At 44.0% G+C, this 14,528-nt stretch overlaps 1 protein-coding gene and 1 long non-coding RNA gene across 8 annotated transcripts in view; one reads left to right on the plus strand and one right to left on the minus strand.

Moving 5' to 3' along the window:
• GSG1L (GSG1 like) overlaps positions 1–14,528 on the minus strand; it is a 127,127-nt gene that overhangs the window by 24,313 nt on the left and 88,286 nt on the right. For 2 of the 7 annotated variants that reach the window (XM_044980695.1, XR_006572557.1), the window contains exon 6: positions 8,714–8,781. The exons of 4 other annotated variants lie outside the window; for them this stretch is intronic. In XM_044980695.1, the coding sequence (XP_044836630.1) occupies positions 8,714–8,781 (68 nt within the window). Of the gene's footprint in view, positions 1–8,713; positions 8,845–14,528 lie in introns of those variants that run through there. One more of the 7 variants, XM_044980700.1, reaches the window with a different exon arrangement.
• Positions 10,323–14,528, plus strand: part of LOC123344455 — a 51,450-nt gene continuing 47,244 nt past the window's right edge. Inside the window, exon 1 of the long non-coding RNA XR_006572558.1 lies at positions 10,323–10,446. This is a non-coding gene — a long non-coding RNA (uncharacterized LOC123344455). The remainder of the gene's footprint in view (positions 10,447–14,528) is intronic.

A 14,528-nucleotide genomic window follows, 5' to 3' on the forward strand; every position in this document is an offset into this window, starting at 1 on the left:
GAAGGGCTACAATTGAGCTCTGTGAGCCAGATCCTCAACTGATGTAAATCAGCATGGCTCTGCTGATTACAGTGAAACTACCCCAATTGACACCAACTCAGAATCTGGCCTGTATGTTTATATCATTTCACTGCTGTGAGCTGAATGGTTATTGTTGGCTACATTCACTGTATCACAATCACTACAGCTAGCTCATGACATTTCCTGAGGATGCTGTGACAGGAGATTGTACCAGAAGGAGTCCCTCATTTGCTGAAGGGAGATATTACTGAATGTGTTACTCCCACTTGCATTCATTGTTTTCATTTGTTCACACCGAGAGCCCCTCCTCCACTTGCTGCTACAGCGTGTGACATCCAGCTTGTGTGCTGGTTAGTCTTATGCAGGGAGTCAGAATGAGAAGATGGATTTGGGAGCATGAGCTTCACAAACTGGATTTCCCAGCGTGATTAAAACAAGACACAAAAGATTACAGGCAGTAACTCATGCCTCCAGAATAGCCTTGCTCTGTGCTTAAATCCAGCTCTGGGTATAAAAATCAGCAAGAAAACAGATCCCAGAGTAGCAATATGTTCTTTCTGAGAAACTGTGCAAGTCTAAATACAGAGGCCAGATCCTCAGCTGGTGTAACTCAGTGCAGTTCCAGTGCCATCAATGGAGCTATGTCGATTTACACCTGCTGAGGATTTGGCCCAGACTGGGTGAATTACAATCTGGCAGTGTGGCTCTGGAAATATACAGAATAGCACTTAAAATGCTAGGAAAAGGGAAGTCCAGGAGCAGGGGCTAAATCGAACACTGTTTGCCTCAAAAGACAAAGGTCCTGCTGTTTAGGTGAGAAATGAGGTTTTAAATGTGGCTTGGTGAAGAGTTAAGCGTCTTACTGCCTCATTCGGGGAGCGATGTGCTAAACAGATATATGGTCTCAATGGGGGTATTTTGGTGAAAGGAAATGACGCAAAAGTTAATGTTCCAGAGAAAGCAATTCCAAAATGCTGTGAAGCGAAGCCAGTGTCTGACTCACTGAGAACGAGCCAAGATCCAGACATTCAAGGAGCTGGAGAATGGAGACGCAAACCCTGGGCATACAGTGGGTGAGCTTTGTCCTCCGTGTGTGGAACTCAGACACTGAGGCATCAGTTTATGGCAATTATGAAATGACAATTAATCGCTGCTTGGACATAGAGCAATAACTAACTCTCAGGATTTATTTCCAATGTTAACAGAAAGAAGTAAGTTTTCAAGGTAAGATTTGACTGCTGTCATTGGTACCTATCAACATTACCAAAGTGCAGGCTTTCCTCAGAATAATAAAGGAACATGGGCCATTTGTTGTGCGCTTGTTCATGTTTTAAGCTTCTGGAGTGTCTTGTAAAGAGTGAAAACTATGAGTGGTCACAGGGGCACCAGAAAGCATCTAACTAACCGAGGCCTAATTTTCAAAGTCATTTAGGTGCCTAATGAAGCAGACAGGGGCTTGTAGCAGGGCGAGCTCTGCTCCTGCCTTTTTGCACCACAGAAACCAGCTCAGACTCTATTGGCTGTGTATCCTCCGTGCCATTTGAGTTCCCTCCACCAACCCCTTCAGAGTTCGGTGCAGCAATCTCTTGTCAATATGGCCTATGCTTTAGCCAGTGGTCCCCACATTTTTTTCCTTGCACACTCCCTTACCCTTGTCTGCCTCCCCCTCACAGAGCAGGGGCCGGGAGGGGGCTGCGGCTCGGGGGTGGGGGGAGGTGCAGACAGGGTAAGGGACCTGAGGCTGAGGCCACAGCTGGAGGCAGAGCCAGGAGTGGAGCCCTGGGCACTGAGCCCCGGGCACAGGACGGCAGACAGGACACCGGGTGTGGGGCCGGCAGCGGAGTGCAGGACAGGGAGTGGGTCCCCAGGCACAGGGCCAATAGTCGGGGCCAGAAACGGAGCTGGGTAGCACTCCCTCCCTGCCCACCGTGGGGGCTGACCTGGGCCCCAGCCACCCCCAAACATTCCCCCATGCCCCTTGTGGGGGGTGCGCCCCGCAGTTTGGGGACCTCTGCTTTAGACCATCTCCTCAGTACCAGAGAGGAGCAGAGATCACTCTCCCCTAGGGCCACAGCAAGGCTTGGCTAGTCCCTTTATTCCTTTCTTCCCCCCTTGCATCTTCTTCCTTTGCCTCTTTAATGAGCCGATGGACTAATTGGCTCATTAGTTCCCAAGATCACCAGCTTGCATTAGCGAATTACCTTTAATTATCCCAATCAGCTTTCTGGGGGGGGAATAATTGGTGACAGAGTGCAGGCTCACATGTTAATTCCCTGCACTGTGTCAGGGCCTAGTGGGATTTCAAAGTGCCTCCATGTGTTAGACCTAAGTCTGCTTAAGGAAACTAGGGAGATAAGATGGGTGAGGTAATTTTTATTGGACCAACTTCTGCTGGTGAGAGAGACAAGCTTTCGAGCCACACTGAGCTCTTCTTTAGGTCTGGGAAAGGTACTCTGAGTGTCACAGCTAAATGCAAGGTTGCACTGACACGGCCACAACTACACTGCATGCAACATTAGGAAACCAGGGACTTCTGAAAATCCCACTAACCTCTTAACTGCTTCTTTAGGCATCTAAATACTGTTGAACATTGGCCTGAAGTAATTCAACCTGCACTGTGAAATGTTAGTGCATTTTGACCCTGAGGTAGGGTTTGTGGCATGTTTCTTGTCAGAAGGGAGGCTCTAATCTCACACAGGCTGACAGATGGCCAGGAGAAGCTCAGTGCATTTGTGTCACACCCCATTAAACATCCGACAGGGGTTTGGCATACAGCAAGAAAGGGGAGTTGGATACAACCTTTGTAGTAATGAAATTCTACAAATTTCTCTCTGTATGGTAGAAAACTTACTTGGATAAACCTTTTCCCCAGTGATTAGAAGCCAGGCATGTGGTAACATCTGTCACTGCTGACAGTGCAGAGCTAGTCTTTGAGACTTGTATTCTGGTTTCTCTTACAAAGTTAATAAGTAAGGCGTTTTCAAGTTCTTTGAAAAGATCCTGACAGAATTATATTTATTCCAAGGATCATCCTCAGCTGCTCTGGGTTTGCTCATCAATTCTTTATTGGTAACTCATGTTTTTAATCAGAGTAAATAGTTGGGGCTTTGTATTCCCATTTCCTCAGAGTAACATTGTTGTGATGTGCATGGCTGCCCAGATCCCTTACCTAGTACAGAATGCTGTTAGTCAGAAGGTTAAGTCACTCCCCCACCACTTGGCCTTCTCCATCTCAGAGCACAGGGGCTGGTAGCAGCAGCAGCCACTGGTACGGCTGGAGCAAAACACAGCACTGAGTGGCCTCTTCTTGCTCTGGTTGGAACTGGTGGACTCTCTCCACCTTGGTCCCCTCCCTCTCTCCTGACTTCCATTCTCAAGGTCTGCTCTTTTGCTAGAAGCTTTCCAACTTTCTATGATTCTATGAACCACTCCCTGCAAACTCAAGACGCTGACTCTTTCTCTCTGCTGGAACCACACACCCTCTTGAATCTCCTAGAACAGCTGATTTAGCATGGTGGATCAGAGCAGATCTCCTTTCTCCCTCACTGCATAGCCCAGATGCAGCAACTTCTTCCCTGCCCTACTTCCTGTGCTCTCTGGGAATCTCCTGCATGTCTCCTGAGTCCTGGTCTCTGCCCTCCCCTTCAGCCCCTCTCCTCTCTCTTTCTTCCTAGTTTCTAATCCTCTTCTCCCCTTGCTCCTCCTCTGCTCCTGTAAGCGCTCCCCCTGTCATCTCAATGTCACTTCCCCTGCCTCCTCTTCCTCATTCCCACACATCCTCCCCTCATCCTTTGCCTGCTCTACCTCTGCTCTCTCCTGACCCAGGCCACCTGTGTATCCGTGCCACTCCTGCTCCCACCCTTTGCCATTCCTTCAGACTTGGCCACGAGTTCTGCTCCTTCCAAATTTATTCCCATCCTCTGTACTCCTCCCTTCCTGCTACTCCCTCCAGAGTTCTGCTCCATTAGCAAGTCTCACCTTGATCCACTATTCCAAATCCTGGGCTGTCAGAGTAACTCAGGCTGCTTTCACCAAGTCTCAGAGCAGAAAGTCTCCCTTTGCAAGGAGCTTTCAGTCTACATAGCAGATCAAATTGACTGGATGTGGGGCAGCTGCTCTGACAGTATAAAAACAGGAGGGAGAGAATGCCTGCACCACTCCTTCACAAGTTCTTGGTCAAGATATCCTCTCTCGATACAAATTATTTTGACAATCACAACCCATCCTCTACACTTTGCTTTCTGGGAAAGTCCACTGAGGAAGTGGTGGCCAGCCAATCCTAGAAGCATCTGGTACTGCTGTCAGATTTCAGACATAGGGCCGAAATGGCCCAGCATTTTGTTTTGTTAGCTGATGATGTCCTCAGAACAATGGAGAGATCAGACATCCATGCTGAAATGTTTGACAAGGGGAAAAATTAGAGCACTAATGGCCAAGATTGTATGCTGAGTCCATGCAACTGTGGCACGTGTGCAGTGGTGAAAGCCGCCTTCTCTCCCAATATCTCTGTACAGATACATTTGACAGCAGAACTGCTCTGACTCACAGGCAGGTAAGTGACATCTGGCTCTGCATTGAAATAGTCCCATGGTCAGTGCTGTGAGCAATTTTCCACCTACTTCACAGACACGATGCACTGAATCTGGACTGGCGTGGCTGGTGTCATGGCGGAGGATCGGTGCCCAGAAGGGCCAAACACAATGTCTTCTTGGTGGGAGTTTCAACCCACTCTGAATATACTGCAAGAGCTTCCGCTTGTGGCCTGTGAATTGTGCTCATGCCCCTGTTGGTTTGCAGAAGTAAGAGCTATTCGGCCCATTGATGCCTGAGATTGTCAGTGAGTCTCTCCTGTAGGCTCAGGTGCCAGTTTCCCTTCTGCAAGTAGCTGTAGTTTGTCACTGGCAGGATGGAGAGTTATCAGCCTGTTGCTAATCTTCCCTCTGTGCGGAAGTCTATTATAAAGGTCTAGTGAGGCAGTTCTGGTGTCATTTGGAGTTCTCAGGTTTGCTTGTTCCATTTCAGCTCCAGGCCTGAGTTTGGGATGGAGTCATCACTGGTCTCATTGGGCACTGACCTCTCCCTAGAGATAGACAATGGTCAGGGGCCCATGCTCATACTTTGAGGCTGATTAGCAGCCTGAGATGGCTCTGAGGTTTATTAACTAGTCTGCAGGCTCAGACTGGGCAGACGGCTCTACTTTAGGATGCTTCCATTCTTTCCTCTCTGATAAGTTCTGGACAATGCATGTTCTGCTGTGAGACTTTTCTGTGAACAGGGGTAGGCAAGGGCATGTCCGTGAGGTACCCAGGGCAGCTACTTAGGTGATTTCGGCTGTGTTGTTACAGAATGCAAATGAGACACCGATTGATGTCTTCCATTGTGATGTCTGGGCTTACCCAGTGCTGGTCTAAGATGGGGGCTTTGAGAGTGAGCTGCCTAAAGCTCAAGAAAGAAGCGATGCTGGTAGGTTGGATGAAGGATTTTGAGACTATGCCAGGGATGGTTCCTGCCCCATTATTAAGTGGTTTGTGCCTGTTTAAAGAAAGCTTCAGAATTTGGGGGTGCTCTTGATTCCTGTGTGATCCTACTATACCAGGATGCAGTGATGGCTGGGATGGCTTATGTCATGATGGCTTATGTTCTTATTTTGTTAATTCTTTATTTCATCTGCATTTGGCATTTGTGATCTTTTCTTTCTCATCCAGACCTTACCATCATCCACCTCTAGGACTTCCAGGCTGGACTACTGCAATGTGCTCTGGAGGGAAGAGTATGACATTTACCTGAAGAGCCCTGTTAAGGTGTGCCTTGGGCACAATGCAACTTCTCAGATGGTTGGGCAGTATTAGTCACAGGGAAGATGTTGCATAAGTTCTCCAGGAAATGCAATGGCTCCTGATTGCTTCTGGGTGCAACTCAAGATACTGACTTGGATCTTTGATCTAAAACAACCTCGGAAGCTTGGGCTGGTTACCTGAGAGATACTCCTCTTAGAATGTGCTTCTGAAATCCCTTCCTTTTAGCTGCTGTGTTCAAACTGTGTCCCTAGGGGGAAACATCTGAGTAGGGCTGGCTGGAAAACAACAATTCTGTTTTGTGAAAAATGTTGAGGTTTTTAGATTAGTTTTCTTTCTGATGCAGAACAAACACAAAAAAGTGAGACTGATCCCAGAATAGCCAGTGCTAACTTGCTCAGGATGTGGGCAACCCAGTTTCATGCTCCTGCTCATTTTGACCAGAATTTCTATCCTGGATCTGAGAACCCTTCCCAACAACATTTTCATGGAAAGCAATGTATTTCTGTGACAGGTATGGCAACTTCTTGCCTTATCCTGAACAAACCTTACAGAATTAAATTAAACATTGTTGAATGAAGTTTAAATATCTTAGGAGCTCATTGTTTTAAAAATGCAAATATGTATGTGTTATCGTGGGATTTATGTAATTTGTCTAGGAGACATGACTAATATGAGCCTTGGGAAGCATTATGAGCTTCAATGCACTGTTCTAAACAATGGCTAAGACAAAAATGAACCATTAGTTGAGTAAGTTTCCTAGGGAGTACTTGGGAGGAGGGGAATGCAAATTCCCACCTCTGGACTTGCTCTTTTGAATCTTTGGTCTGGGGAGAGGACCTATTCACAGGATCAGATGGCCCAAACGAGTAACTCAGAGATTTATGAGTGTGCTTGTTCTGAGCAAACAGCTTTTATGAACTTGTGATCACAGAAAACCCCCTTGTGGGGGTTTAAAGGACTGTTCACTGGCCAGACCCCTTGTTGGAGTTAGGGTGATCTCTGGTAAGCTTCTTAGCATTCATGTAGATTCTTTTATTGTTTTAATAGGTTTTCTCTGGAATACTTTAACCTTAAGAATGAATGTGCTTGCTGAGAAAGAGCTGGGCTGTAGCCTAACTGTGTCAATTATACTGTTTACCGTCTCTGAGGAGAAAAGTAAAGCAGACCTGCTTAGGCAGTCTGACTTTGCTGCAGAATTCACAGAGTAGGCAGGGAGCCTGGAAATACCCTGGTCAAGAGAGAGAAAAATGTATGTCTCTGCCCAAGAGAGCTGAAGTCTGGGGAGCTGGAGGCCTGAGAGTGGCCCTTGCTGGACTACAGAGGGGGAATACAGGTGAAGTTGCCCTGAATTGTAACAGTTTTAGTTTTCAACAAAATGGCATTTTTTGATGGGGGGAAATACCAGGTTGTCAAAATTTCAAGCAACTTGAGGATTGAAGGTGGGGATTTCTCAGTGTGGGGCTCAGCTCTGGAACACCTCACCTTACTGAGTTCAAATGTGTTGACATTTAAGGCACAATGCAAGGCTCCCAAGTGTTTTCCTCAGAGGGCGGGGTGTTTGTGCATGATATTGGGTGCGGGGGATTAGAGAGAAAGAGAATTTGGATTTACGTTTGTGTCCCAGAACAAGGTTAGGATTCATTTTATACTGATGTAATCAGAAACACAAATCGAATAATCAGAAATGATAGGTTTTGTTTCATTACACCTCAGCCATATGGAAATTCAAAAAAATGTATAGTTTGTGTAATGGATCCACAGCTGACATGTGACTCTTTCAGCTCAAGTGCCAATCCACCTTTGTGATACCAAAGCTGCCTTCAAGCCTCAGTAAATGCCAGTAGATCTGATGACCACCACCATCAAGAAACCTTTCGTGGAGAATGTAAGTCCGTGGAGCTGCTAGGACAAAACTGTAAAGGTATCACTGTCCTCATTATTTTTATCAACGGCTATGGACACTGAGATGTGGTTGTGCATTCTGCATCCCAGTAAAACAGAGGAAGTGGGTTTCCAAATCTCATTAGTGTTGCCAAGTCACTTCCGGGAGCTCCGCCAAGCAGCGTTCCCTCCAAGAGGCTTTTCCACTCTGCTGAGGATTCTCCAGCTTTCCTTGTGAGAATTCCATGACTCTTTTGAACACAATGCTGTTTACCATAAATAAACAACACGTTGCTATATCCGTGTTTGTATTTGCGGCACATTGAAGGGAAAGAAGAGCATTCATGATGAGTCAGACCCTGAGATCCTTACTCGCATGTTCATCAACACTGAGACAGAACAGCTGACTTAACTCCCATTGGCTACACTAAGAATTTTGCCTGAATAAATGCTGAATAAGATCAAAGTAAGGACCTATTGATTTGTCTGTGTAGTGATTGATGAAAGACGGCAGGAGTTGGCCCAGTTCATTCATATTAAAGTTATTATTGAATAATACTTGCTTTCAGTGATTTTATGTATGAACGGTAGATATTCACTGCATGCACAAGTGTGGATTAGTGTCACATACTGATGAAACATGTACAAATGTTGTACATTATTATTGCAAATTGAAAATTATACAGTTATAATTTTCTAAATTAGTTCTTATCTTGAAAAATAGATGTCTCTGTAGTAATGGTTGCTAGAGATACTGTATGGTATATCATCGTAGGACAACATTGCTTTGTATGCACAGCTAAAGTAAACGTCATGTAATTGTGCACAGTTCAGTTATTTTTCATTATTCCTATGTGATTAAAATTGTACTTCCATGGTGGCTATTTGATTAAATTGCAAACATGTATTTGTCCCACCTCCCTACTTTAACCTGTATCCAAATTCCCAGGAACCATTCTGAGGGTTCCACAAACCAGCATCTATTAGAGACACGGAGAGCTATGTTCACTTACTATTTGGGGAGCAGCTATGGAGGCACTGTAACCTCAGATCCCCATCCTCATCCCTCTCCTCCTTTGTCCTGGAAAAGAGAATATAGAAGTAGCATCTTTAACAGAAACAACAGCTGTTCCCAAATGTACAGAAAGGAAGGGTCAAAATCAATAAGAGCACAACGTACCTGGGCTCCTCCATCTACAGCCAGCCAGGCCCTTTACGGTGATCCTAATGGTCTCAGGAGGGACTTGTTTCCATTGGCTTTGCCCTTCTCAGGGGAAAGCTTATGTACAGAGGCCAGGGGGAATGGGAATGGGAATGGGGGTGGGAGGTCAGGGCTGCGTCTCTCCCATTCTCTCACTCTTCATGATGAATCTAAGCAGCAGGAACTAACATTGTACAGTACATGTGCTGGAAGTGGGTATGTTAATGCTACACCATTTAAATGCCAGTCCATGTAACTTTCCAGAAGGAACAGCTCTGCGGATGTTCCCTTCCATGCATTGCAGAATAAAGTACAGAATAAATCCAAGGCAGAACTTTGCACTTGTACCTTGTGTGCCAATAGGAGGCGAATAATCAGATTTGAAATTCTTGATCGTTTGTACTGTCAATGGCAGCTACTGGGTGCTCAATATTTTTGAAAATCAGGGAATTTATTTAGATGCTTAAACATAGACACTAGAGCCAAACCTTAAGCATCTCTTTTGAAACTCTTGGCCAGAATCTTCACATCTGGTTGTGCACACACCTGAAGCTATTGCAAACAATAGGGATTACAGTACATTAGTAATTTTTCCTTAAGAGCCCACACAATAAGAAAAAATGCTACATGCACATGAGACTATAGGAAATGGTCATATTGGAAGGTAATTATTATAAAGGGAACAGGAGAAAACTCTCTAGTGGTTTACAGAATTCTTTCAACTCTAACGTTTGTTTCCAATTGTTCAGAATGTTCCAAACCTGTAACCTTTTGGGCTGAAATTTCCCAGACTCAGGGTGAAATCCTGGCTCCACTGGAATCAGTGAGACTTTTGACATCACCTTCAATGAGGCTAGAATTCCATAGATTCCAAGGCCAGAAGGCACCACTGTGCCCATTTAGTTTGACTTCCTGTACAACACAGGCCAGAGAACTGTCCCAAAATAATTCCTAGAGCAGATATTTTAGAAAAACAGACAATCTTGATTTAAGAAGGGCCATGATGGAGAATCCACCACCACCCTTGGTAAACTGTTCTGCTAAAAAATGTACCCCTTATTTCCTGTTTGAATTTGTCTAGCTTCAACCTGCAGACATTGGATCATGTTAGACCTTTATTTCCTAGACTAAAGAGCCAATTATCAAATATTTGTTCCCCATAGACTGTAATTAAGTCACTCCTTAACCTTCTCTTTGTTAAGCTAAATAAATTGAGCTTCTTGAGTCTATCACTGTGTGGAGGGGCAGCTGCCCCTCACTGGCAGAAAAGGGGTTAAAAGCAGCCCTATGGAGACTGCGCCAGAGGCAGCCAATTAGAAAGAGGCTGAGAGGAGTAGCCAATCATGGCCCGGCAGGCTCATATAAGAAAGGCTGCATGACAGAGCAGAGTTCAGTAGCTGACTGGAGCTTGAGGGGAGAAGACCAGGCTTCTAGCAGGAGGAAGGGGCACCAGCACTTGGGAGAGAGCAGTGCTGCAGTCAGGGACCCAGGGAGCTAAAGAGAGCTCCTGGCTATCTGCTAGGGCCTGCAGGCTGAGACCCTGAGGTAAGGGCAGAAGAGGATGTTGGAGCTGCATGGGAAGCAGCCCTGGGACAATAGACTGCAATTGCCACTGAGGTAGTGGTGGGACAGAGATTGCAAGTGCCCCAGAAGGGGGGAACATAAAGTATGGCATGGCAGGCAGTGTCACTGAAGTGGATCCTGCAGTCCTGGGAGTGGTGTGGGTCCTGGAACAAAAGTGATGGTGTTAAGGCACCACCAGAGGAGGCTGCTCTGGTGAGCAGAGCTAATTCCCATGACAGCTGGCAGGAGGTGCTGCAGGGATGAGTGAGACTCATCACACACTATAACACAAGTTTTCTAGTCCTTTAATCATTCTTGTGACTCTTCCCTGAACCCTCCCCAATTTATTAACATCTTCTTTTACTCAGGGCTTGTCTACACTTACCAGGGGATCAATCAGTGGTGACTGATTGGTCAATGAGTGGTGATTGGCGGTCAATTTAGCAGGTCTAGTGAAGACCCACTAAATCAACTGCAGATCACTCTCCCATTGACTCCTGTACTCCACTGGATGGGGAAGAGTAGGGAGCATCAATGGGAGAGCGTCTCCCATTAACATTGTGTAGCATGGACCCCATGGTAAGTAGGTCTAAGCTATGTCGATTTGAGTTATGCTATTCACATAACTCAAATTGTGTAGCTTAGATTGAATTTCTTCTGTAGTGTAGACAAGGCTTCAGTGGTCTCTGCCAGAAGGTGATTTTTTTCCTTTTCTTTTCGGAAGTTTGAGCAAAAGCGTTCAGTCATTTGGGTGTATGAGGAGAATGGGAAAAACTACAACCCACACTTTCCTTATCCCCATTTTACAGATAACTTAACACTAAACATTTCAAATTTAGTTGCTTAAAGTTATCCATTGCATCACTGTGCCTCAGAAAAATGTATTGTAATCTATATGCATAGTCTGTCTGTAAAATGGGTCAAGTCCTGCATGCTCCCATTTCTCAGGTAATTTGACAGCTACAGCTGGGAAAACATCAGGTAAATGTAAAGTGTCATGTGAGGCACATTCTTACAAATAAGCAACTTGAGCCACAGGAAAATTCATAGATTTTTAAGCCCAGAAGGGCCATTATAATCATCTACTCTGACCTTCTGCATCACACAGTCTAGAGAACTTCCCCAATTGAAAGTTGCTCCATCTATTTACTTTATCAAAGAGAAGATGAAGGAATGACTTGATTAGTCTATAAGTACCTGCATGGAGAACAAATATTTGATAATTGGTTCTTCAATCTAGCAGCGACAGGTATAACATGATCCAATGCCTGGAAGCTGAATCTAGACAAAATCAGACTGGAAATAAGGTGTACATTTTTTAGCAGTGAGGACAATTAACCACTGAACATTTTGCCAAGGGTTGAGGTGGATTCTCCATCACTGACAAATTTAAAATCAAGACTGGATGGTTTTTTAAAGATCTGCTCTAGGCATTATTTTGGAGGTAGTTGTCTGAGGGGAGTGTGCATGAATATAAATGAGAGAAAACCCACTCTTTATTGCTTTATTAAATCTTGAGGAGCTTCTAGGCCAGACTCTCAGCTTGTGTAAATGGTAGTAATGCCATTAAAGTCAGTGGCGTTACACTGATCTACACCAGCTGAGTATCTGATCCTGTATCTTTTTTTGCAGGCTATGTGAGTTACGGTGGTTCAACTTTGTCACCTTAACTGGACACATTTGACAAATACCACATTGTTGAAATATGAGAGAGCATATGGACAGACCATGTCCCTTTTCTGCCCAGTAGGAGGATCATGTTAATACAAATCATATAGATACATCTACAAAAATGAAAGCAACATGTTATGAAGACCCCTTTCCAAACTCTAAACTAATGACCTTCTAACCAGTGCTAGAATGTGGTCTGCAGAGGACAGTCCATTGGGTTCTGAGCTTGTTTTTGCAAACCAATGAGCAGACTTCAATTTCTATTAAAGACCCCACCTTTATGTTACCCACAGCATGAGAACCAATACTTCATGGTAGGCCTAGTTGCATTGTAATAGTCACAACAATAAACAGAGCCCTGTAACTTCTTTTACAGGAGAGGATGTCTATTATGAAGGATTGTAACAGGGTACGCTGAGTAAGAAGCTAACTCATCACCCTGTCATTCTAATACCCACCTGTATATATTAATTGGGACTTAATTGGAAGACAGGTAGTTGACAGAGGGCGTCAATTAACTGAGTAGCGCTACAGTGGAAAGGCTAATTGACAGGGAAGCAATCCCAGCAGGTGGGATTATATAAATTGACATGAAAGATGGGCTAAAGAGGAGGGAGCCTGAAGCAAGGCAGAGAGACAGCACTAGTTGCTGTTAGTATTGTGCCTGTCCCTAGAAGCAAATGGGGAAACTACCTGTGCAATGTAAATACATGTAACACTACAGGCGGTGGCCTGCTGGAAGAATACAGTAAAACAGGGTGCTGATGAAGGAGACCCGGAGTGGTTATGGTCTGTGATTAAGTCCTGAAAAGACTCTCAAGGGATGGCCCCATGACAAAGGGATAGTGGGAACCTTTTATTGGTATTTGGAATCAGAGGAAAGACCAGAGCAGAGAAATGCTGTGAATCCAAGTATGGCACAGACAGACTAGGAAATAGGTTAGGAGAGTTTTCATAATATCTGGTAATATAACCAGGCTGGATTGTAAAGTTGGTGGAACCTAGTGGAATAGTTCTCTCCATTGCTGGAGTCCTCCTAGAGTTGCACACCGCCTAGAGCGGCATAAGGTGAAATACTCAATTAGCTGTTCCATTCTGAACATTCCTAGAGCTTTCACTCCCAGGAGGCATCTTGCTTTATGCAGGGAGAATTTGCTTTGCTTAGAAGCCATTACTTAGAAGGTTCTTCTGCTTTGACAATGTTGGCTTGAGCTCAACATTTTATGCCCTTTACTTCATTGTGACCCTCCTATTTATAAAATCTGGGAGCACCTGGGACACTAGACTTTGCAGTAATATCTAATCTTTAGAATTCTGAGTAGCTCCTAATTTAATTTTTGCTTTAGGCTTTCTCGCCATCCTGTCACTTCCATTTTGGGAGCATTGGGGGAAATTTTCAAAAGTACAAAGGTCAGTTTGGCTTAACTCCTATTTGTACTGTTGAAAATCTCCCCCTTAGTGTTTATTCCAAAGTGTCTAAAGCTTTGCATGCACAGCCCAAGGACAAACAACTTGGCTAAGGCTTCCAGAACTATGTAATTATGGAAGCACTGGTCCCAGCTTCATAGTTATGACTGAGCTGAGTTTTGTACTTAGAGCAGGGATGCAACCACGAAAAATAGACATATCCTCCATAAATGCACAGCGTTTCCTCTTTGCATATAAAATGAATTTTCTGATAACGTGCAAGTAAATCTGTTTTAGTTTGAGTTAAAACTAATTAGAAAATAGGTCCCTTAAGAAACTTAGCACTCAACTGTCAGATCTTCCCCCCGCCCACCCCAGAGATCTCAGTAATGAAATAACAGACTCTTCAAATATGTAAAGTTAATAGTGATTTTGCCTTTATTATTCATAACTGACAGTTTTGTCTTCAGCAGGGGCTAAAGAATAATGTTGCAATTAAAGCTGGGAAAAATTTTCACATTAAACATTTTTTAATGAATAACAGATTTGATGACACCAAAACATTTTGCAAATTTGTTTTCTCTTAACTGTTTTGGTCAGGGAAAAGAACCTAGAATACCCAAACCAAATGCCCCCCATCTCTCCCAGAGAACTAAATGTTTGTTTTTGACATTTCAAAATGAAACATTTTGATTTTTTTAAATGACTTTGTTTCAAAATTTCCTTTAGCTTAATAAAAACATTAAAAAAATTTAATTGTCAAAATTGGTTTTGTTTTTGTCAAAACAAAACTTAATTTGACCCAAAACAAACTTTTTTTAGCTTTTTTGTTTGAAAAAGTAAGTTTGCTGGTTTGATGTAAAACAAATACATATATTTTTGATTGTTCAGAATTGGCAAACCATAAAAATCCATTATTTACCCAACTCTAGTTGCAAAATAGAGAATTCTACAAATAATTGCTCTTTCAAAATGGATGCGATCTT

This window comes from Mauremys mutica, chromosome 11, assembly GCF_020497125.1.
Source record: "Mauremys mutica isolate MM-2020 ecotype Southern chromosome 11, ASM2049712v1, whole genome shotgun sequence".
Taxonomy (NCBI): Eukaryota; Metazoa; Chordata; order Testudines; family Geoemydidae; genus Mauremys; species Mauremys mutica.